This window comes from Neomonachus schauinslandi, chromosome 10 (assembly GCF_002201575.2).
Source record: "Neomonachus schauinslandi chromosome 10, ASM220157v2, whole genome shotgun sequence".
Taxonomy (NCBI): Eukaryota; Metazoa; Chordata; class Mammalia; order Carnivora; family Phocidae; genus Neomonachus; species Neomonachus schauinslandi.
This window is the reverse complement of record NC_058412.1, coordinates 113,130,553-113,156,115: the sequence shown is the minus strand read 5'-3', so window position 1 is coordinate 113,156,115 and position 25,563 is coordinate 113,130,553. Positions and strand designations below refer to the sequence as shown.

At 41.1% G+C, this 25,563-nt stretch overlaps 1 protein-coding gene across 2 annotated transcripts in view; it reads left to right on the top strand.

Annotated features, from left to right (window-relative positions):
• Positions 1-3,498, top strand: part of CDK5RAP1 (CDK5 regulatory subunit associated protein 1) — a 36,539-nt gene extending 33,041 nt beyond the window's left edge. Inside the window, exon 14 of one of the 2 annotated variants that reach the window (XM_021689013.1) lies at positions 3,218-3,498. In XM_021689013.1, coding sequence (XP_021544688.1) covers positions 3,218-3,298 — 81 coding nt within the window. In that variant the 3' untranslated portion in view covers positions 3,299-3,498. The remainder of the gene's footprint in view (positions 1-3,217) is intronic. The other variant, XM_021689014.2, reaches the window with a different exon arrangement.
• The last annotated feature ends 22,065 nt before the right edge of the window (positions 3,499-25,563 follow it).

Below are 25,563 nucleotides of genomic sequence, written 5' to 3'. Positions count from 1 at the left end.
TCTGTATTACATAGATTAGGTCAGGTGATGGTGACTGAAAACTCAAAATACAGTGGCTTAAGTATGGTAGTTCTCTTTTACATAAAAATCTAGATGTGGAAGGTCCAGAACTGGTGATTTTGATGGTTTCATGATCATCAGGGGTCCAGGCTCCTATCTTCTGATCTGCTGCTGTGTGGTTTCCATCCTTAAGGTTACTCCATGATCCTAGATGGTTGCTCCAGCCACCATATCCATATTCTAACTAGCAGGAAGGAGGAAGAGAGGGAAAGGGGATGCTCTTTTCCTTTCAGGGCAGTTTATAGGAGTTCCACACACAATTTATAACACATTATACCAGGCTGCAAAGAAGCTGGGAAGATCTTCATTCTGAATGATCAGATGCCTAGCTATAATTGCGAGTTCTGTTAGGAAGAGAGAAGTGTTGGGAGACAAGTAACAGTCTCCACCACATGAACCCAGCTGCATTCAGTTCAAATTCATAACCATAAAACTCACATGAGCACTCAGCATGGCCCTGAAATCCTGATCCTACTCTATTTCCCTAGTAAATTGACTTTCCTACTCTTTCTCCTTAAATCTTTACTCACCTATCCAAACCCTAGTCTCAGCTGATGTCTTTGCCTCATATTTCATGGAGAAAAGCGATACAATCAGATGAGACCTCATTGTCTCATTATTATTTCCACTAGCTCACTCACATCCCTACTCATATGTGCTATCTGCTCACATGGGACTGTATAGGAAACATCTTCATGTTCTGTTACACTGTCCCTTATGTTTTCCTTTCCATCCCTTCTCGTCAAGAGATTTACATTTATATCCTTTCTCTCTTGCATCTTAAACTTAATATGGCCAAAATAGAATGAATTCTTCATTGCGATTTTCTTCTTTTCAAACCCTCCCCATCTCAGTAAATGGCACACTCAGTTGCTCAAGCCAAAAATTTAGAACTCATCCTAGATACTCACTTTCCTGTATTCTATCAGCAGTCCATCTGTTTTAGCTTACTTATGGAATATATCGTGAATGTGCCTGTTTCTTTCTATCTCCAAGCTACCATCATTTCTTGGTTGGGAGATTTCAGCAGTCTTCTTATGATTTTCTGCTTCTGTATTTTAAAGATGAGTTATTTTATTGAAGCATATCATAAATATAGAAAATTGCCCATATTATAAGTATACTACTTGATGAATTATCACAAAGTGACCCTGCCACTTGGATCAAGAAATAGAATATTTTCAAAACCTCAGACTTTCATGTTCCTACTAGTTACTCTTCTTCCCTACATCCTAATTTCTTCTTCTTTTTTTTTTTTGAGAGAGCGCCTAGAGAGAGTGTGGGAAGGGCAGAGCGAGAGGGAGAGAGAGAATCCCAAGCAGGCTCAGCATTCAGCATGGAGCCCAATGTGGGGCTTGATCCCTCAACCAATTTTGAGCCAAAATCAAGAGTTGGACGCTCAACCAACTAAGCCACCCAGGTGCTCCTACATCCTAATTTCGAATGCCATTGTTTAGTTTTGTCTATTTTTGTGATAAAATTGAATCATACAACATGTATTTTTGGTGCTTGTCTTCTTTTCCTCAGTCTTACGTTATGCAGTTCATCAGTGATTATATTTATCCATGTTATATGCATATACTACAATATATTGTGCTATTGATGGCCATTTTGGTTGTTTCCATTTTGGAGCTGTTACGATGGGATTGCTATGACTATTCCTGTACATGTGTTTTAGTGCACGTATGTATTCATTTCTGTTGGATAAATGGCTTAGAATTGCTGGGTCATACATAGAGTGTATATAACAGAACTAGCCAAAGTAATTGTATCATATTGCCCTCCCACCAGCAGTGCATGAGAATTCCAAAAGCTTCAGATTCTCCACTTCCATTCTTGCCCTCCTCTAGTCTGTCTGCCCCACAGTAGTCGCTGTGGTCTTTCTAAATCAGATCACTGACTCCTCTGTTTAAGCCCTCCAGTGGTTTCTCATTGGAGCCAGCATGAAATGCACAGTGTCTGAGGCCTTATATGATCTGTCCCAGCTACCTTTCCAACCTCATGTTCCCTCTACTCTTCTTACGCTCCTTCCTCCAGTCTTTGTGGCCTCCCTTTTGCCCCTCAGACCTAGTTCTAGTGTCAAGGACTTTGCACGTGTTGTGTTCTTGGGAGGCTCTTGATTTTTATGTGATGCCATCTTTTTAACCTTCAGTTTCTCTCTGAAATGTCACCTCCTTGAGATGCCTTCTCTTTTTTTTTTTAATAGATTTTTAAAAATTTATTTATTTGACAGACAGATAGCACAAGTAGGCAGAGCGGCAGGCAGAGGGAAAGGGAGAAGCAGGCTCTCTGCTGAGCAGGGAGCCCGATGCGGGGCTCGATCCCAGGAGCCTGGGATCATGACCTGAGCCGAAGGCAGCCGCTTAACCGACTGAGCCACCCAGGCGCCTCGAGATGCCTTCTCTTTAGGGAAGCTAAAGCAGCTTCCCTTTATCACATCAGCCCATTTTATCTTCGTAACACTTTTCAGTGCCTGAAGTCATCTTTGTTTACATATTTTTGCCTGTCTTCTCCTGAAAGCTCCTTTGGGGTCACATGCTTTCAGATCTCAATTAGAGAGAAAAGAGAGCTTTTCTCACCAAATTTTGGCCATAAATATCCTAAGGAAAGATGTGACTGGTAAGCCTAGATCACAGCTTACCCCTGGGGTTAGGAGGGCAGGGTCTGTGATGGGCAGCCCACACCAGAAACTTATGGTTAGTGCTGGAGAAGAGCCATCTTTCAAGAGAAAGGGGGGAAATGGTAGTTTGGGACTAAACTATTTTAGATTTCTTTTTTTTTTTTTTAGATTTTATTTATTTATTTGAGAGAGAGCATATGAGAGGGGAGAGGGTCAGAGGGAGAAGCAGACTCCCTGCAGAGCAGGGAGTCCGATGCGGGACTCGATCCAGGGACTCCAGGATCATGACCTGAGCTGAAGGCAGTCGCCCAAACAACTGAGCCACCCAGGCGCCCTATTTTAGATTTCTTAAACTATACATATTACCATTGTATCAGATGTCTCTTCTTCCTAGGATGGGGGGCACATGGGAACCATGCAGTCTCTGCTAGCCTGTCACCACCTCTGTTAGCTCCCTGTTGGTGGCCTCTCCTCTGGAGGCTCCACATTAAGTGCAGTCCTGGTTACCTCACTTTCTTCTTACTGGTTTTCTTTCAGATCACATCTACCAGCTCTCAGACACTTAAAGGACATGTTCTCTGCAGGACAACCCTGAAGGACTCCTCAGTATATTGCTGACCTGGGTAGATGGCCTTAGAGTTGACATGGGCTGTCCTTGCCGAGAGGAAGGGAGCTATGACTGGTCACTAATGAAAGAGATAACGAAGCTCTGGAGACAAACTGCAAGTGTTGAAGCAGCTTTATGTCAAATGGAAAATGTATCTCTTTCCTGCTATGTGAACAGCTTTTATAGTCATTAAATTTACCGAAAGTAAAGCAGTCCCTTTGTCTCTCTACTTTTACTTCATTTTCGCCTTGGTTAGTGTTTCTGGGATTTTCCCTACAGTCTGTGTTAAGTGTTTTCCAACCCAGTTTTTGCTGTGGACACTGCTAACTTGTCTATTTTCAACTCTGGACCCTACGAGTTCGAGACTAAAGGAGGGGAAGGTGGAGAGAACCATTTGCTTGGGAAAACTGCCCTACATTTTCTAATATTTTGGTTTAATGACTTTGACTTAGCTGCCTGTCTCCTTACTTTATTCTCATATTTTACCTGAGGATTTCCCTCCTGGGACTCTTTTTTTAGCCTGTCAGGTCATTCATTGCCCTTAGGTCTGACAGCACTTGGAGGGTTTTTTTTTTCCTCCCCTGATTTTATGTTTTTATTTGTTTTTGTTTTTATTTTAATTCCAGTTAACTGTTATTATAGTTGTATATAACTAATATATTAGTTTCAGGTGTATAATGTAGTGAATCAGTACTTCCATACATCACCCTGTGCTCATCATAACAAGTGCACTCCTTAATCCCCATCACCTATTTCAGCCATCCCCCCACTCCTCCCTGCTGGTAGCCATAAGTTCTCTATAATTAAGAGTCTGTTTCTTTCTTTTTTTTTTTTTTAAGATTTTATTTATTTGTCAGAGAGATTGAGACAGAGGCAGGCAGAGGGAGAAGCAGGCTCCTTGCTGAGCAAGGAGCCCGATGTGGGACTCGATCCCAGGACCCTGGGATTACGACCCGAGCCAAAGGCAGACGCTCAACCAACTGAGTCACCCAGGTGTCCTAAGTCTGTTTTTTGATATGCCTCTCTCTCTCTCTCATTTTTTCCCCTTTGCTTGTTTTGTTTCTTAAATTCCACATAGGAGTGAAATCATGGTATTTGTCTTTTTCTGATGGATTTATTTCACTTAGTTTAGCTTTATACTTTCTAGCTCCATCCATGTCATTGCAGATGGCAAGATTTCATTCTTTTTTAGGGCTGAGTAATATTCCATTGTATATACACACCACATCTTTATCCATTTATCAGCGATGGATACTTGGGCTGCTTCCTTCTCTTGGCTACTGAAAATAATGCTGCTATAAACATAGTGGTGCATGTGGGCGCCTGGGTGGCTCAGTTGGTTAAGCGACTGCCTTCGGCTCAGGTCATGATCCTGGAGTCCTGGGATCGAGTCCCACGTCGGGCTCCCTGCTCAGCAGGGAGTCTGCCTCTCTCTCTAACCCTCCTCCCTCTCATGCTCTCTATCTCATTCTCTCTCTCAAATAAATAAATAAAATCTTAAAAAAAAAAAAAACAACATAGTGGTGCATGTATCCCTTTGAATTAGTGTTCTTGTATTCTTTGGGTAAATACCTAGTAGTGTGATTAACTTTTTGAGGAACCTCCATCCTGTTTTCCACAGTGGCTGCCCCAGTTTGCATTCCTACCAACTGTGCACAAGGGTTCCTTTTTCTCCACATCCTTGCCAACACCTGTTGTTTCTTGTGTTGTTGATTTTAGCCATTCTGATAGGTGTGAGGTGATATCTCACTGTGGTTTTGATTTGTATTTCCCTCATGGTAGGTGATAAAGAGCATCTTTTCATGTGTCTGTTTGCCATCTGTATGTCTTCTTTGGAGAAATGTCTGTCATGTCCTCTGCCCATTTTTTATTTGGTTTATTTGGTTTTGGGTGTTTTTTTTTTTTTGGTACATGACATTGCTAAGCCTCAGATACTAAGACTAACTAATTAATTGCTAAATCTGACTGTCACAAGTAAATTAGAGTAGAGAATTTGAGTTCAGGCACTCAACGCTATGTTTATAAGAGACTCTGACTGTTTATTGGCTATTCATTTTTTTTTTAAGATTTTATTTATTTATTTGAGAGAGAGAGAGAGAGAGAACATGAGCAGGGGCAGGGGAGAGGGTGAAGCAGGCTCCCTGCTGAGCAGGGAGCCCGATGCGGGGCTCGATCCCAGGACCCTGGGATCATGACCTGAGCCAAAAGCAGATACTTAACTGAGCCACCCAGGTGCCCCATGGGTGTTGAGTTTTATAAGTTCTTTATATATTTTGGATACTAACACTTTATCAGATATGTCATTTGCAAATATCTTCTCCCATTTCATAGGTTGCCTTTTAGTTTTGTTGATTGTTTCCTTCACTGTGTAGGTTTTTATTTTGATGTAGTCCAAATAGTTTAGTTTTGCATTTATTTCCCTTGCCTCAGGAGAGAAAGTAGTTGTTACAGCTGATGTCAAATAAGTTACTGCCTGTGTTCTTTTCTAGGATTTTTATGGTTTCAGGCCTCACATTTGACCTGGTCTTTAATCCATTGTGAATTTATTTTTGTGTATGGTATAAGGAAGTGGTCCAGTTTCATTCTTTTGCATGTTGCTGTCCAATTTTCCCAATGCCATTTGTTGAAGAGACTGTCTTTTTCCCATTGGATATTCTTTCCTGCTTTGTCGAAGGTTAATAGACCATATAATTGTGGGTTAATTTCTGGGTTTTCTATTCTGTTCTGTTGATCTATGTGTCTATTTTTATGACAGTACCATACTGTTTTGATCTGATTACAGCTTTGTAATATAACTTGAAGTCCAGAATTGTGATGCCTCTAGCTTTGTTTCTCTTTTTCAAGGTTCTTTTGGCTATTTAGGGTCTTTTGTGGTTCCATACAAATTTTAGGATTGTTTGTTCTAGCTCTGTGAAAAATGATGTTGGTATTTTGGTAGGGATTGCATTAAATCTGTAGATTGCTTGGGTAGTGTGGACATTTTAACAATAGTTGTTCTTCCAATCCATGAGCATGGAATGTCTTTCCATTTCTTTGTGTCACCTTCAGTTTTTCATCAGTGTTTTATAGATTTTAGAGTACAGGTCTTTCACCTCTGGTTTACGTTTATTCCTAGGTATCTTATTATTTTTGGTGCATTTGTAAATGGGATTGATTCCTTAATTTTTCTTTCTGCTGCTTCATTATTGGTATATAGAAATGCAACAGATTTCTGTATGTTGATTTTTGTGTCTTGTGACTTCACTGAATTTGTTTATCAGTTCTACCAGTTTTTTGATGGAGTCTAGGGTTTTCTGTAGAGAGTATCAGTATAGAGTTTCTGTGTAGACTGTCTTCTGCAAATAGTGAAAGTTTTACTTCTTACCAATTTAGATGCCTTTTATTTCTTTTTGTTGTCTGCTGTGGCTAGGACTTCCAGTACTGTGTTGAATAAAAGTGGTAAGAGTGGACATCCTGAGGGGCGCCTGGGTGGCTCAGTTGGTTAAGCGACTGCCTTCAGCTCAGGTCATGATCCTGGAGTCCCTGGATCGAGTCCCGCATCGGGCTCCCTGCTCGGCAGGGAGCCTGCTTCTCCCTCTCCCGCTCCCCCGTCTTGTGCTCTCTCTCTCTCTCACTCTCTCTCTCAAATAAATAAAAAAAAAAAAAAAAAAAAAAGAGTGGACATCCTGACCTGAGGGAAAAAGCTCTCAGTTTTTTCCTATTAAGGATGATATTAGCTGAGGGTTTTTCATATGTGGCCTTTCTTATGTTGAGGTATGTTCCCTCTAAACCTACTTTGTTGAGGGTTTTTATCATGAATGGATGTTGTACTTTCTCAAATGCTTCTTCTGCATCTATTACAATGATCATATGATTCTTATCCTTTCTTTTATTGATGTGATGTATCATGTTGATTGATTTGCAAATATGGAACCACTCTGGCAACCTAGGAATAAATCTCACTTGATCATGGTGGATGACTTTTTAGTGCTTGTTGAATTCAGTTTGCTAGTATTTTGTTGAGAATTTTTACATCTGTGTTCATCAGGGATATTGGCCTGCAGTTCTATTTTTAATGGTGTCTTTATCTGTTTTTGGTATCAGGGTAATAATGCTGGCCTCATGGAATGAATTTGGAAGTTTTCCTTCCTTTTCTGTTTTTTGTAATAGTATGAGAAAAATAGGTATTAACACTTCTTTATTTTTATTTTTTAAAAAAGATTTATTTGAGAGAAAGTGAGCAAGTGAGAGAGAGAGAGAGAGGAGCAGGGGGAGGGGCAGAGGGAGAGGGAGAAGCAGACTCCCTGCTGAGCAGAGAGCCCAACGTGGGGCTTGATTCCAGGACCCTGGGATCATGACCTGAGCCGAAGGCAGACGCTTAACTGACTGAGCCACCGAGGCGCCCCTTAACTCTTCTTTAAATGTTTGGTAGGATTCACCTGTGAAGCCATCTGGTCCTGGGCTTTTGTTTGTTGGGAGTTTTATGATTACTGATTCAGTTAGCACTTGGAGTTTTTGAAATGTCATTACTTACTAGTAGGCTCTGAGCAGTCATTCTTGGACCATTCACTACCGACATTATGTCATTCTGTGGGTATCATGAAAAAAAATCTAAAAGATGGTAACGTAGAATATTTGGAATCAGTCAAAGTAACTTGAGTAATTATTTTATTCTTCTGTGTCTTAGTTTTCTCATGTGACATAGGATAATAATAAAATGCTTATCTCATATGAAGTTCAGTGAGATTATAACTTGTAAAGAGTGTAGCACAATGAAATAGTAAGTACTTATTAGATGGGAGCGATCATTAAAAGATTTTGCTTCTAAAACAGACTGTGTATATTAGGGTATGCTGAGCCTTTATTGTGTGTCTGGTCATGATCTCCTTTAGACCCTTTCCACTGACCTTCATGGCAGTCTTTGGGAACTCTTCCTCAGATGCTGGTTTGGCCTGGGAAGATTGGTTTCTGCTCTCAATGTCCATCTGCTGAGGAAAATATTTGTTATGGCTCTTCACCTCAGTTCTTTATTCAAAAGGCATTTTAAAAATTTTAAAATTTGAAATGTGAAGTATGAAGAAGTAAGACATACATATGGTAAATAATTCAAACAGTACAATAGGTGTCTATAATTGGTCAGTTTCCCTACTATCATTTTCTCCTAATTCAGTTCCTTTTTGTGAAGGCCAGCACTTTCAGAAGGTGGAGGAGGGACAGTAAAGTTTCTCCCAAACTGAGTAGGCACTTTGAGACTGGAAAATGAGGCAGGTGACTCTACAGTTTACCCAGAGTTTTACTCAGTGTAACTGACAGGGGATTGGGTGGGTGACAGGTGCTGCACAGCTATTCTGTTTGCCTGGACTTTACTCCACGGATTTTATAAGAACAAGGGGATGTGCAGAGGGCCTCATGGTGAGGCCCAAAGGTCTGACATTTAACAGACCTTGTGGCACCACCCGTGTGCCAGAAGCCTGGGGGGAAAGAAACTATATTATGTCTACTAGTTATCTAAATAAATTTATGAAAGACCAGAACAAGCCTTCCTGCGTTCTGGTCAGGTCATACTTTAACCTTCAAGGGGCCTGGGAACATGTAGCCTAGAGGGAGGTCATCACATAGACATGAAAGAGATGGAGGGCCAAAGATGGAGTCAGTATTGTCAGCACTCCTACAAGCACTTTTTTCATTTTCTAATAAGTCTTTTCAGAGATAGTCTCTGTATATACATTGAGTAGTGTCTCTATTTTACACAATGGTTACACATCATACACGCTATTAATAGCTTTATTGAGGTATGTGTAACTAACATACAACTGATATGCACATATTTAAAGTGTACAATTTGATAAGTTTCAACATATATACACCCATGAAACCATCCCTAAATCAAGAGAGTGAGTAAACCCATCACCTCTGAAATTTTTCTCATATTTCTTTGTAGTCCCTCTCTCCTCTGATGCTGCATTCCCAAGCTACCATGGATTTTTCTGCCACACATTTTGACATGTTGTATTTTTATTTTCATTAATTTCAAAATACTTTCCAATTTCCCTTTTGATTTCTTTTTTGACCCATGCGTTATTTCAAATGAGGTTAATTTCCACATATTTGGGGATTTTCCTGAGACCTTTATGTGTACTGATTTCTAATTTAATTCCATTGTGGCCAGAGAACATAATTGGTATGACTTTAATCATTTGAATTTATTGAGACTTGTTTAGCCGCTCAATATATCTGTCTTGGTAAATGTTCATTGTAACACTGGCGAAGAATATGTATTCTGTTGTTGGGTGTAGAGTTCTATAAATGTCAATCAATTCAGGTTGTTGTTCAAGTCTATATATCCTTGCTTACTTATCAAGTTCTTCTATCAACTATTGAGAGGGAGGTATCGAAATTTTTAAAAATAATTATGGATTTGTCTCTTTTCCCCTTGCAATTTTATCATGTTTTGCCTCATATATTTTGAAGCTCTGTTAATAGGTGAATAAACATTTAGGATTTTTATGTTCCCTTGATTAATTGATTTCTTTATCATTATGAAATGACCTCATTTATCCTTGGAAATTTTTTTTCAAGATTTTATTTTTTATTTATTTTAAAAGATTTTATTTATTTATTTATTTGACACAGAGAGAGAGAGCACAAGCAGGGGGAGCGGCAGGCAGAGGGGAGGGAGAAGCAGGCTCCCCGCTGAGCAGGGAGCCCAATGCGGGGCTCTATCCCAGGACCCTGGGATCATGACCTGAGCCGAAGGCAGACGCTTACTGAGCCACCCAGCCACCCCTCAAGATTTTATTTTATTTATTTTTTAGAGACTATTTATTTATTTATTTGACAGAGAGAGACACAGCGAGAGAGGGAACATAAACAGGGGGAGTGGGAAAGGGAGAAGCAGGCTTCCCGCGGAGCAGGGAGCCCGATGCGGGGCTCGATCCCAGGACCCTGGGATCATGACCTGAGCCAAAGGCAGCTGCTTAACGACTGAGCCACCCAGGCGGCCCTCAAGATTTTATTTTTAAGTAATCTCTACACCCAGTGTGGGGCTTCAACTCACAATCCCGAGGTCAAGAGCTGCATGCTCCAGTGAGCGAGCCAGCCAAGCACCCCTCCCTGGTAATATTTTTTGCTTTAAAATCTACATTGTCTAATATTATTATAACCACTTTGGCTGAATTCTCTCTTCTTCCCTTTTTATTGAAATGTAATTCAAATCCCAGTAATTTCACTATTTTAAAGTACACGATTCAGTGGGTTTTAGTATATTCATAAGTTTGTGCAACCATCACCACTATCTAATTCCAGAACATTTTAATTACTCCAAAAAGAAACCCTATACCCAATAGTGGGTCACTCCTCCCCCATCCCTTCGCAAATACTACTATACTATCTGTCTCTGGATTTTCCTATTCTGGACATTTCATATGTATACATAATCATACAGTATGTGGCCTTTGTGTCTACTTTCACTAAGCATAATGTTTTCAAGGTTCATCCATGTTGTATAATGTGTCAGTACTTAATTCTCTTTTTTTATGGTTGAATAATGTCAATCAATGTAATATTCCATGGTAATAGAATGTATTGATTACTCAGTTCAATCTCCTACTTATAGGTCTATTTATATTTTCCATTTCTTTATGAGTCAGAATTTGAAGTTTGTGTGTTTCTAGGAATTTGTCCATTTCAACCAGGTTATCTAATTTGTTGGCATACAGTTGCTCATAGTATTCTTTCTATAATCCTTCGTATTTTTCTAAGATTGGTAATGTCCCCACTTTCATTTCTGATTTAGGAATTTGAGTCTTCTCTTTTTTCTTTGTCAGTCTAGATAAAATTCTGCCTATTTTGTTGATCTTTTCAAGGAACCAACTTTTGTTTTCATTGATTCGTTTTTCTTTTCTCTATTTCATTTATCTCTGCTCTACTCTTTATTGTTTTCTTCTTCTACTTGCTTTGGGTTTAGTTTGCTCTTCTCTCTCTAGTCCATAGGTGGGAGGTAGGTTACTGATTTTTTTCTTTTTCTTTTTAAAAATAGACTATTTTTTTAGAGCAGTTTTTAGATTTACAGCAAAATTGACTGGTAAGTACAGAGAATTCCCTCCTGCCACATATGCACAGCCTCCCTCACTATCAACATCCCACACCAGAGTGGCACATTTGTTAAAACTGATGAATGTACATTGACTCATCTTTATCACCCAAGTCCATAGTTTGTTTATACTAGGGTTCTTTCTTGGTGTCATACATTTTATAGGTTTTGACAAATGTAGAATGACTTGTATCTACCATTATAATTTCACTGCCCTAATAAATAGTTTCACTGCCTTAAAATTCCTCATGCTCTGCCTGTTCATCCCTAACCCCCAACCCCGAGCAACCACTGAATTTTTTATTGTCTCCGTAGTTTTGCCTTTTCCAGAATGTTGTATAGTTGGACTCATACGTTATGTGGCCTTTTCATTTTTTAAGAAGATTTTATTTATTTTGAGAGAAAGAGATGTGTGAGAGAGCGCATGAGCAGTGGGGAGGGGTAGATGGAGAGGGAGAAGCAGACTCCCCCCTAAGCAGGGAGCCCGACACGGGACACGATCCCAGAATCCTGGGATCATGACCTGAGCCGAAGGCAGCCGCTTAACTGACTCAGCCACCCAGGTGCCCTATGTGGCCTTTTCAGATTGGCTTCTTTCACTTAGTAACATGCATTTAAAGTTTCTCCATGTCTTTTCATGGCTTTAAAGTTCGTTTCCTTTTAGTGCTGAACATTATTCCGTTGTAAGGATGTGTTACAAAGTGTATTTTCCAGTGGGTTTCCGTAGTGTAGTGGTTATCACGTTCGCCTCACAAAGTGTATTTTCCATTCACCTAATGAAGGGCGTCATGGTTGCTTCAAGTTTTAGCCATTATGAATAAAGCTGCTTATAAACATCTGTGCACAGGTATTTATGTGCACATAAGTTTACAGCTCATCAGGGTATATGTCAAGGAGCATGATTGCTGGCTATATGGTAAGAGTATGTTTAGTTTGTAAGAACCTGCCAAAGTGTTTTCCGAAGTGGCTGCACTGTTTTGCATACCCACCAGCAGTGAATGAGAGTTCCTACCTCCTTGCCAGCCTGTGGTGTTGTCAGTGTTTTGGATTTTAGCTATTCTCATAGGTGTATATAGGTATTTTGTATTATTTGCAATTCCCTAATGACATGTTGAACATCTTTCCATATGTTTATTTGCCATTTGAGTATCTTCTTTGGTGAGGTATCTATTGAGATCTTCTGTCTACTTTTTAATCAAGTTGTTGATTTTCTTCTTACTGGGTTTTAAGAGTTCTTTGTGTATTTTGAATACCAGTCCTTTATTAGATATGTGTCTTACAAATATTTTCTTCCTGACTGTGGCTATCTTCTCTTTTTTTTTTTCTTTTTTACAGATTTTACTTATTTGAGAGAGACAGGGCACAAGTGGGGGGGTGCAGAGGGAGACGGAGAAGCAGACTCCCCACTGAGCAGGGAGCCTGTCATGGGGCTTGATCCCAGGACCCCGAGATCACGACCTGAGCTAAAGTCAGACACAACTGGCTGAGCCACCCAGGTGCCCCTGTCTTCTCATTTTCTCAACTGCATCTTTTACAGTGTTTTTAATTTTAATGAAGTCCAACTTTCCTTTTTAAATATTTTATTTATTTATTTGAGAGAGAGAGTGTGAGCATGAGCAGGGTCGGGGGCAGAGGGAGAGGAAGAAGCAGGCTTCCCACTGAGCAGGGAGCCTGATGCAGGGCTCGATCCCATGACCCATGACCTGAGCCAAAGGCAGATGCTTAACCGACTGAGCCGCCTAGGTGTCCCTAATGAAGTCCAACTTAACAGTTTTCTTTTTCTTGGATTGTGCTTTGATGGTGTACCTGAAAAGTCACTGGCAAACCCAAGGTTGTCTAGATTTTCTCCTATGTTATATTATAGGATTTTTATAGTTTTGCATTTTATGTTTTATCTTTGATCCATTTTGAGTTAAATTTTGTGATGAATGTAAGATCTATTTCTAGATTTGCTTTTTTTGGCATGTGGATGTCCAGTTCCAGTACCATTTGTTGAAAAGATTATCTTTTCTCCATTGTCTTGCTTTTGCTCCTTTGTCAAAGATGAGTTAATTATATTTGTGTGGGTCTATTTTTGGGCTGTCTATTCTGTTCCATTGATCTATTTGACCTTTTTCCAATACCACACTTTATTGATTATTGTAGCTTTATATTAAGTCTACAAGTTGATCAGGGTCAGTCTTTGTTGTTTTTCCTCAATACGTATTGGCTATTCTGGGTCTTTTGTCTTCCTATATAAACTTCAGAATCAGTTTGTCAGTATGCACAAAATAACTTGCTGGGACTGTATAGATCAGGTTGGGAAGGACTGACATGTTGACAATATTGAGTCTTCAGCCGTGAACATGGAATCTCTCTTCATTTATTTACTTCTTTGATTTCCTTCATCAAGAGTTTTATAGTTTTCCTCATGTAGATCTTTTGTATATTTCATTAGATTTGTATACTTAAATATTTCATTTTTGGGGGTGCCTGTGTGAATTTGTTTTTAATTTCAAATTCCAATTGTTAATTGCCAGTATATAGGAAAGCAATTGACTTTTACATATTAAACTTGTATTCTGCAATCCTGCTGTAATTGCTTATTATGTCTGAGATTTTTTGTCGGTTCTTTCACATAATCTACATAGACAGTCATGTTATGTATGAATAAAGACAGTTTTATTTCTTTCTTCCCAATCTGTGTACCTTTTACTTATTTACTTACTTATTGCATAGCCAGGGCTTCTAATATGATGTTGGAAAGGAAGGGTGAGAGGCAAATCTTTGCCTTGTTTCTAATTTTAGCAAGAAAGCTTCTAGTTTCTTACTGTTAAGTATGATGTTAACTGTACCTTCTTTGTAGATGTCGCTATCAAGGTGAGGAAGTCCTCCTCTGTTGCTTGCTGAGTTTTTATCATGAATGATGTTGGTTTTGTGAAATACTTTTTCAGCATCTATTGTTTGATCATGTGATGTGATGGATTACGTTAATTGATTTTCAAATGTTGAACCAGCCTTGCATATTAGAATAAATCCCACGTGATCTTGGTGTATAATTATTTTTATACAATGTTGTATTTGATTTGCTAATATTTTGTTAAGGATTTTTGCATCTATTTTCATCAGAGATATTGGTCTGTATATTCTTTTCTTGTAATGTTTTTGTCTGATTTTGGCATTAGGATAATAATGCCGGTCTCACAGTATGAGTTAGGAAGTATTCCCTCTTCTGCAGTCTTATGGAAGAGATTAGTATAATTTCTTCCTTTTTTTTTTTTTAAGATTTTATTTATTTATTTGACAGAGAGAGAGACAGTGTGAGAGGGAACACAAGCAGGGGGAGTGGGAGAGGGAGAAGCAGGTTTCCTGCGGAGCAGGGAACCCGACGCGGGGCTCGATCCCAGGACCCTGGGATCATGACCTGAGCTGAAGGCAGACGCTTAATGACTGAGCCACCCAGATGCCCCAAAGGGCGTCTTGCCTCCCCTTCGGGGAATCAAACCCCGGTCTCCCACGTGACAGGCGGGGATACTCACCACTATACTAACAATGATGAGGACAGCTCTTCCTTTTTTTTTTTAAAGATTTTATTTTTAAGCAGTCCCTACACCCAACAGGGGGCTCAGATTCACAAGCCTGAGATCAAGAGTCTCATACTCTACCGACTGACCCAGCCAGCCGCCCCAATATAATTTCTTCCTTAAATGTTTGGTAAAATTAACCAATGAAGCCATTGGGCCTAGTGCTCTCTTATTTGGAAGGTTATTAATTATTGATTCAATTTCTTGAATTGTTATAGGCCTATTCAAATTATGTATTTCTTTCTTTTTTTTTTTTTTTAAGATTTTATTTATTTATTTGACAGAGACAGAGACAGCGAGAGCAGAACACAAGCAGGGGGAGTGGGGAGGGAGAAGCAGGCTTCCCACTGAGCCAGGAGCCCGATGTGGGGCTGGATCCCAGGACCCTGGGATCATGACCTGAGCTGAAGGCAGTCGCTTAACCAACTGAGCCACCCAGGCGCCCATGTATTTCTTCTTGTGTAAGTTCTGACAGATTGTGTTTTTTTAAGGAATTGGTCCCTTTTATCTAGGTTATCAAATTTGTGGGCATAAAGTTGTTCATAATATTTATTATCCTTTTAATGTCCATGGGATCTGTGCTGGTATCCCCTGTTTAATTTTTAATTTATTTTTTAAATAAAAAAATTTTTTTTGTTTATTTTATTTATTTATTTATTTATTTATTTTTTTAAAGATTTTATTTATTTATTTGACAGAGAGAGAGACAGTGAGAGCAGGATCACAAGCCGGGGGAGAGGGAGAAACAGGCTTCCGGCGGAGCAGGGAGCCCAATGCGGGACTCAATCCCAGGACCCCGGGATCATGACCTGAGCCGAAGGCAGACGCTTAACGACTGAGCCACCCAGGCGCCCCTTTTTTGTTTATTTTAAATAATCTCTATGCTCAACGTGGGGCTTGAACTCACTAACCTGAGCTCAAGGGTCGCACACTCTACCAACTGAGCCAGCCAGGCATGCCCTGTGGTGTTTTTTTTTTAACCCCGTTTAATTTTTGAGATTAGTAATTTGTCTCTTTTCTTTTTTTGTTAGTTAACCTGGATGGAGGCTTATAAATTTTATTGATCTTTTAAATTTATTGATGTTTTCAGGCTTTTGGTTTTATTTCTTAGTTGATTTCCTGTTTTCAGTTTCATTGATTTCTGTTCCAATTTTTATTAATTGTTTTCTTTTTGGAAAAAAAAGAAGTTTGGATTATTTTGGAATAATTTGCTCTTTTTTTCCTAGTTTCCTAAGATTTCCTTAGATTATTGGTTCTACGTCTTTCTTCTTTTCTAATAAATGCGTTTTGTGTCATAAATTTCACTCTGAGCACTGCTTTTCCTGCTTCCCACAAATTTGAGTAAGTAGTGCTTTTATTTTCATTAAGTTCAAAATATTTTAAAATTTCTCCTGAGATTTCTTCTTTGAAATCTTTTTTCCTTTTTTTTTTTTTAAGATTTTATTTATTTATTTGACAGAGAGAGACACAGTGAGAGAGGGAACACAAGCAGGGGGAGTGAGAGAGGGAGAAGCAGGCTCCTTGCTGAGCAGGGAAACCCATGCGGTGCTCGATCCCAGGACCCTGGGATCACAACCAGTGCTTCCCACTGAGCAGGGAGCCCGATGCGGGGCTCGATCCCAGGACCCTGGGATCGTGACCTGAGCCAAAGGCACATGCTTAACGACTGAGCCACCCAAGCGCCCTCTTTTCCCTTTTTTAATTTAGACACTTACAGGTATAAATTTCCCCTGGTCATTGTTTTTAGTGTATCCCTTAAATTTTGGTGGGTTGTGTTTTTGTTTTCATTCATATTATTTTCTAATTTTTCCTTTTGATTTCTTTAACCCATTGCTTAAGAGTTTTTTTTTTTTTGAATTTTCCAAATTTCCCTCTGTTACAGATTGTTCTTTTCATTTCATTGTGGTCATTGAAAATACCTTGTATGACTTCAGTCTTTTTGAATTATTGGGAATTGTTTGTCATCTGAAATACTGTCTCTCCTGGAGAATGTTCTATCTGTACTTGAGAAGAACATGTATTTTCTTGTTGGTGGTAGATTCTATATATGTTTGCTATGTCTGCTTGGTTTATAGTGTTTTTCAAACCTTCTACTTTCTTGTTTACCTTTTGTGTAATTGTTCTTTCCACCATTGAAAGTAAGATGTTGTGCTCTCCATCTGTTACTATTGAATTGTCTATGTCTGCTTTCAGTTCTGTCAGAGTTTGCTCCATAACTTTTGGGCTTATATCCACATACGTTTGTAATTGTTATATCATTTTGATAAATTGCCTTTTTATTATTATATAATGCCCTTTGTCTCTTATAACAGTTTTGTTTTAAAGTTTATTTTGTGGGGGTGCCTGGGTGCCTCAGTCAGTTAAGCAGCTGCCTTCAGCTCAGGTCATGATCTTGGGATCCTGGGATTGAGCCTTTGTTGGACTCTGAGTTCAGCAGGGAGTTTGCTTCTCCCTCCAACCTCTGCCCCTTCTTCCTCCCACCCCCCGCCCTGCTCATTCTCTTTTGCAAATTAATAAATAAAATTAAAAAAAAAATAACATTTATTTTGTGTAATACTAGTATAGTTTCCTCAATTGTCCTTTGGTTACCTTTTTTTTTTTTAAGATTTTATTTATTTATTTGACACAGAGAGAGAGATAGCAAGAGAGGGAACACAAGCAGGGGGAGTGGGAGAGGGAGAAGCAGGCTCTCCACTGAGCAGGGAGCCTGATGTGGGGCTCGATCCCAGGACCCCAGGATTGTGACCTGAGCCAAAGGCAGACGCCTCACGACTGAGCCACCCAGGCGCCTCTGGTTACCATTTGAATGAAATATCTTTTTCCATTCCTTCACTTTCAGCTTATTTATGTCTTTGGTTCTAAAAGTGAGTTTCTCCTCTTGGTTTTGCCCATTTCTCAGACTTTCCTTGTTTTTGATGACCTTGACAGTTTTTTATTTTTTATTTTTTAAAGATTTTATTTATTTGTCAGAGCACAAGCATGGGGAGCTGCAGGCAGAGGGAGAAGCAGGCTCTCCGCTGAGTAAGGAGCCCCACGTGGGACTTGATCCCAGGAGCCTGGGATCATGACCTGAGTGGAAGGCAGACACTTAGCCAACTGAGCTACCTAGAAGTCCCGACCTTGACAGTTTTGAGGAGAACTGGTCAGATACTTTGTAGAGTGCCCCTCAATTGGAATTTGTCACATGTTTTCCTCACGATCAGACTACAGTTATGTGTTTGGGGGAGGAAGACTACAGAGATAAAGTACCATTTTCATCACATCGTAAGGGTACATATGTTAATATGATTTATCACTATTCATGTTACCCTTGATCACTTGGCTTGAGGTAGTGTTTGTCAGGTTTCTTCATTGTAGAGTTGCTTTCCCCCCTCTTTCCATACTGTGCTTTTGGGAGAAAAGTCACTGTGCAGCTGAGACTTACCTAGTGGGAAGTTATGCTCCACCTCCATGAAAGTGAAGTAGCTGTTCAGTTAGGGTTTTTCTGCATAGGAGGTTTTTCTGTTCTCCCCTCATTTATTTACTGAATAATTTGTTTATATCAGTATAGACCACTGGCTATTTATTTTATACTTTGGGTTATAACCCAGTACCACTTTGTTTATTCTGTTGGTCCTGTTGTTCCAGCTTTTGCAGCCCTTTCAGTTGGCCCTGTAACTTTGACACACTTCCATCATTGTGGTTTTCTTTTTTTTTTTTAAGATTTTATTTATTTATTTGCGAGAGAGAATGAGAGACAGAGAGCACGAGAGGGAGGAGGGTGAGAGGGAGAAGCAGACTCCCCGCTGAGCAGGGAGCCCGATGCGGGACTCGATCCCAGGACTCCAGGATCATGACCCGAGCCGAAGGCAGTCGCCTAACCGACTGAGCCACCCAGGCGCCCTCATTGTGGTTTTCTTGAGTACTTTCTTACTTTCAGTAATTAATAAGATGCTTCAGGGTCATCTTTCATATTTTTTCTCTAGTCCTAGAATTAGCCATTTCTGCAAGGGGTCCTGATTACTTTTATAGAGAATGATATTAGAAACCAACATCTGGGTGGTTTGTTGCTACTGTGGATTGGAAGGTTTTTGTTTTGTTTTTCTTTTTTGAGATTTATTTATTTTAGAGAGAGAGTGAGAGAACGGGGAAGGAGAGGGACAGCGGGAGGGGGAGGGAATGGGAAGGAATCTCAAGCAGACTCTGTGCTGAACGGGGAGCTGACATGGGGTTTGATCCCACAATCCTGAGATCATGACCTGAGCTGAAACCAAAGTCGGACGCTCAACCAACTGAACCACCTGGAAGGTTTTTGTTTTTATTTTTTATTGCACTGTCAGCTCTCCTAGAGCTGAGCCTGCTGATTTTTAAAGTTCCAGGTGTTAAGCTCCTCTGATGGCAAGAACTCATGAAATTCAGCGCTTCTGGTTTTCAAAGTCAAGTGTTATGGGGATTCGTCTTCCCAGTCTTCCTGTGTGGGTTCCCTGTGCCTGGGATGCCTGGTGTGAGGGTCTGTCTTTCTCCCCTCGTAGCACCCAGCACCTGCGGCATCCCTCCCTCCCACAGACAGCCCTACGGGTCCATTTAGCTCCCCACCATTTCTCTTCCCTTCCTACCCTCCTCAGTGTGGCCTCTTCTCTACATTTAGCTGTGGAGAGTCTTTTCTGCCAGTCTTCAGGTCATTTTCGGGTTATTTACACTGATGTAGGTGTTATCTAGTTGTATTTGTGGGATGAGGTGAGCTTGGGGTCCTTCTACTCCACCATCTTCCCTGGAAGTCTCTGTTTTGTTTAGTCTCTGTTTAGAAGTCTGTTTCAAATGGAGGCGAGGCATTTAGTATATTCACAATTTTGTGCAACCACCACCTCTATCTAGTTCCGAAATATTTGTCATTCCAGAAGAAAACTCCATACCCATTAAGCAGTTATGCTCCTTAGCCACTCCCTGCCTTCCTGGTGACTACCATTTTGCATTCTGTTTCTATGAATTTACCTATTTTAATTATTTCATGTATACTGAATCATACAATATATGATGTTCTTTGCCTGGCTTTGTTCACCGAGCATAATCTTTTCAAGGTTGATCTCCATTGTAGCATGTATCAATACCTCATTCCTTTTTATGGCTGAAGAATATTCTTTTGTGTGTGCATGCATCTGTGTGCGTGTGCGTGTGTGTGTGTGTGTACATACCACACGTGTTTATCTGTTCATTTATAGATGAATATTTGAACATCTTAAATGTTGAGTTGTTCAGATGTTTTGTCTATTGTGAACAGTGCTGCTATGAACAATCATGTACAGCATTTGTTTGAATGCCTGTTTTCAGTTCTTTTGGGCATATACCTAGGAGCGGAATTACTGGGTCGTATGTAAATTTTATGTTTAACTTTTTGAGGGACAGCCAGTCTGTTTTCCACAGAGATTGAACCATTTTTACCTTCCCACTAGCAATGCATGAGGGTTCCAATTTCTCTTATGCTCACAGTGGTGGAAAGGTTGTTGTTGTGTGTTTTTTTTTAAGATTTTATTTATTTGTCAGAGAGAGAGAGAGAGCACAGGCAGGGTAAGTGGCAGGCAGAGGGAGAAGCAGGCTCCTTGCTGAGCAAGGAGCCCAATGTGGGACTCAATCCTAGGATCCTGGGATCATGACCTGAGCTGAAGGCAGACGCTTAACTGACTGAGCCACCCAGGCGTCCCATGAAAAGGGTTTTAAGTAGGAGCATATGTTTTACTAAGAGCACTCTGGATGGGGCACCTGGGTGGCTCAGTCGTTATGTGTCTGCCTTCGGCTCGGATCGTGATCCCAGGGTCCTGGGATTGAGCCTCGCATTGGGCTCCCTGCTCAGCTGGAGGCCTGCTTCCTCTCCCCACTGCTTGTGCTTTCTCTCTCTTGTTGTGTCTCTCTCTGTCAAATAAATAAGTCAAATCTTAAAAAGAAAAAAAAAAAGAGCACTCTGGTTGCCAGGTAGAGACTAGATGGTAGGTGGCAAGGGCAGAAGCAGGGGGACCAGGTGCCCTGGTAAGTGATGATGATGACTTGGACTAGGATGGTGAGAGAGAAGCAAACAGATGGGAGATGTGTTCTTGAGGCAGAATCAATAAGACTTGGTCTGTTAGTGAAAGAGAGGAATCAAGAATGATTCCAGGTGTCTGGCTAGGGAACCTGAGTGGATTGTATTACCATTTACCGAGATGGGATTGACTATGGGAGGTGTGGCCTGGGGAGAAATCAAGACCTAAGGTTTGGACAGAAGGCTGAAGGTAATAGTGTGATTTGGCCTTTGTTTTATGGGGTGCTGCCCCTTGCTGTGAGGCAAGCCTAGTATCTGGCGCTGCTTTCCCTCCCTGGTCTTTGTGTCCACAATCGGAGTTCTTTTGGTTCTAGAACAGACACTGGGCACAAGGCATAGAGTCTTTGCCTGATGTAGAGATTACAGTTGTGTTTTTCAATATCCCTCTTGCATACTTTTCTGGGGTTCTTTGCATTTATTGGTCTCCTGACTGCTTGGCTTAGCTTTCCTCCCCCAGCCACTTGGCATGGCCTATAGTTCTTAAGCTGGGACCTAGATCATTTGCTGCCCTATTCATGGTATTGCCAGGCTCTTCCCTGCTCTTTTGTATTCAGCTTTTAGTGTTTGTACTGTGCCCCTGGATGTTTAGGGGGAAGTTGGATTCTAGCCCCTGTGTGATTTTCACGTTGGGCCAACGGGTAAAAGAAAGCACTTGGATGGATGCCTGGGTGGCTCAGTCAGTTAGGCGGCTGCCTTCAGCTCAGGTCATGATCCCAGGGTCCTGGGATTGAGTCCCGCATCGGGCTCCCTGCTCAGTGGGGAGTCTGCTTCTCCTTCTCCCTCTGCCTGCCGCTCCCCCTGCTTGTTCTCATGCTCTCTCTCTGTCAAATAAATAAATAAAAAAACCTTAAAAAAAAAAAAAGAGGAAAAGAAAGCACTTGGAATTAGAGAGGGGAGAAAAGAGATAGGGGAAGAAAAGTCTTAATCACTGTCAGGATTGTCCCCTAGTGCACTAGATAAATTCACCCTGGGTTTGTTGCCTCATTATTCATACTATTAATTTTTATGTCCCTAGTAAATAGTGCTTTTACTAGTCATAAATACAAGACGAAATTTCTATTTGTATGAACTGAAGACAAAGGAGTCATTTTTTTTTTTGCATGAAAACAGGTTAATTATTAAAGAAGTGATTACAAAATGCCAAAAATCCCTGGATTCTTGCTTTTCTTGCACTTGTTAATTCAAGATCATGTTGGTGATATTCCAAAGAATAGTTGGCATGTTCAGAACACTATTCTACTTGGTTCCTTAATGATAAGGATGTCCTTGGTTCAATATTTCTTAGAGAAGTTTTAGAATGCTTTCATTCTGGAAAATTCTCTAGCATCAGATGTGCTGGGTTTAGTTTGCTGCCTGAAGATCATTCTATGAGGGGATAAAAGACAACTAATTATACTCTTAAATACATAAGCTGACTGCAGGCACGGGCTGAGCTAGCCAGTGCACTCCGTCTCCCTGCCCATAGCGCTTGCTTCAAGGATGGAACAAGTCAGAATAATGGGAATCTGAGAGGTTATTTCTGGGTGGTTGTTGTTTGAACTATTCCAGAAAGAAATAGAGAGTGAAGCTCCCAGTAGGTAGAGACCTTCATGTACAGCCAAAATAGAGCCACCTAGAAATAGTAGAGCCAAGAGATGGATTCTGGTGTCATCATTTGGGCCCTGAATCAGGCCACTCCTGAAGCTAGTCTCATCCCTGGATGTTCACTGCGTATAATTTTATTGTTGTTGCATTAACCAGTTCTGGTTGGGCTATCATTCGTAGCTGTAGCTGGAACACAGTTGATGTTCATTTAATCCAATCCCTTGACTCAAGGCTGACTTCGGTAGGGCTAAGTGATATGTCCAAGGCCACTCAGAGCCATGGAGTGTAAGAGCAGGAAGCAGAAAACCAACACTGAGGTAAATGCTGATTTACTCTGCTCTATACTCTGATAGTTGATTTGGCCACAGATCCAGGGAAATTTGGGGGTTAAGTAAAAACACGAATATACAACTTCTGAGATTTGAGCCAAAATGAAAGAAGTTGTTATTTTCCCAGTTGGATTACATACTTGATAAGCATGTTTATCAAGAATGAAACATCTAGGGGCACCTGGGTGGTTCATTCGTTAAGCATCTGCTTCGGCTCAGGTCATGATCCCAGGGTCCTGGGATGGAGTCCAACATCGGGCTCACTGCTCGGCAGGAAGCCTGCTTCTCCCTCTCGCACTCCCTCTGCTTGTGTTCCCCCTCTCACTGTCTCTCTCTCTGTCAAATAAATAAATAAAATCTTAAAAAAAAAAAGAATGGAACATCTAAGGGTGATGGGGATTCTAAACTTATTTGCTCTCTTGTATATCTTCCCTTGTTCTACCCTCATCATTTACTGTTTTTCTGGTGACAAATTTAAATAAAAATCCCATTCTTTTTTTTTTTTTAAGATTTTATTTATTTGACAGAGAGAGGCACAGTGAGAGAAGGAACACAAGCAGAGGGAGTGGGTAAGGGAGAAGCAGGCTTCCCGCCGAGCAGGGAGCCCGATGCGGGGCTCGATCCCAGGACCCTGAGATCATGACCTGAGCCGAAGGCAGACGCTTAACGACTGAGCCACCCAGGCGCCCCTAAAAATCCCATTCTTTTACCTGTTTCTTAGGAAGCAAGTTCTCTTTGAAATTTTCTCTGGGTTTAAGGTTAGATAGATGGGAAGAAGGAGGGAAATTTGAGTCAGGGTGGCAAAGAATGAGAGGCTCTAGCATAAAGAAGGTAACAGTGTGGATGAGTCAGGCATATGTGGTAGGAATCTTTCCAAAGAAGGGATTGAGGCATATTTAGAAAAGTATGAGAGTCCTCATGGAGATGGATAGCTTATTTGCCTGCATACAACCAAGAGTGTCTCAGTTTTAGGACTTGTGACTAAAGGGACAGTAGGCAATGAATCTGCCTAGGAAAGAGTGGGGAGATTGGTTGGAGCTGGTAAGGCAGCCTGGCACAGACTGAGGCTGAGGCCCGTTGGCGCCCTTCATTCCTGTGAAGGTTGAAGTACAGAATAGGCCTTAGTGCAAAAGGAAAATATTTGTATTTCTCTCCTACCGATTTAAGTACTTCAACCTGGGCTTTGGTTAGAGGATTTGAGGTTATTCCTGATGGCACATTCCATGTACTTATCATTTCTGAAATAAAGGAGATTTTTATGATACGTGTTGAAAAAACAATGACCAGGCTGGGTTGTTTTAGCCACAGTCAACCAGAGGGATCTCTGGTCAGTGTACGGCTCTAGGAGAAATTGTTCCCCTGCCCATTCAATGGACAGATTTAGACATAGACTCTCTTAGTCTTGTGTGTGTGTGTGTGTGTATGGGTGAATTTATAAGGATCAGAAATGACCCTAGAAATAACTGGAAACCTGGTGGGTAGTCTATGTGCCAAAACCTCAAATGAGAGGAAAACGCTTGTTGCCCAGGCCCCAGAGTCATGTACTCTGGGACTTGGGAAATGTTATCAGTTTCCTGCTTTGACTGTCTTGGAAGCCAGTATCCCACTATGTCCTATCATTCCTTTCTTCCGGATATATCTGGGGACATTGGAGGGAATTTTTGTTTCTCAGCTTCCCTGGCGTGAGGACTGGGAATGCTCCTTGCTCCAACTCCGCACACATGTGCACTTTGCAAACCATTTGGGTGGTGGGGTTACCACAGAGACTTCTAAGGGGCTCTTTGCCCTGCTCTGTCCTGGAGAATGAGTTACACTGATTCAGAGAAGCCGGCAGGTTGCCACATTTTCTGCCCTAATGGTGCTTAGGTTTGAATGTTTGGAGGTACATTGTATTGTAGCTCACAGCCCCATACTCTCCTGTCTGTCATCTGGTGGGATCCCAGAGGAGCCCTCCATTAACCTGTGATCCACAGGGAGGTCTGGTGTTTGTACTCACAGTTCTTGCATTCGTTGAAGTCACTGAGATCAATGTCACACGATTCCGATTCTTTTTTTTTTTTTTTTTTAAAGATTTTATTTATTTATTTGACAGAGAGAGACACAGTGAGAGCAGGAACACAAGCAGGGGGATTGGGAGAGGGAGAAGCAGGCTTCCCGCCGAGCAGGGAGCCCAATGCGGGACTCGATCCCAGGACCCCGGGACCATGACCTGAGCCGAAGGCAGACGCCCAACGACTGAGCCACCCAGGCGCCCACGATTCCGATTCTTGAAACTGTGAAATCACCACCAGTTAGCTTTGCCAAGGAAGTGCAGCAGGCCCATCCTCCTCCTTAGCCCAGCTCCTCTTCCCCTTCTCCCTGTCCTCCTTCCCTCTCCCTGTCCTATTTCTTGGACTTCTCTTTGGCAGAGTTCATCCTCTCCCTCTCCCAGACTGAGGCATTATCCTGTCCTATTGCTGGGGTCTGTGGGGCCAGAAGGGCTGATGTCTCCTTCTTGAGTCTCTCCCAGCATCAGGCCACATCTGAGGAAGGGCTCCTCGCTGTCTTTCCCTCAGTGACCCAGCCCTCTGAGGTGGTGCTCTCCTCTTCCCAGGACTTACATTTTCTTCCATAGCTACTGTCAACACTTGAGAAATGATGTTGTCCAAAGGCAGAGGCACAGGGATAGGCACTGGCA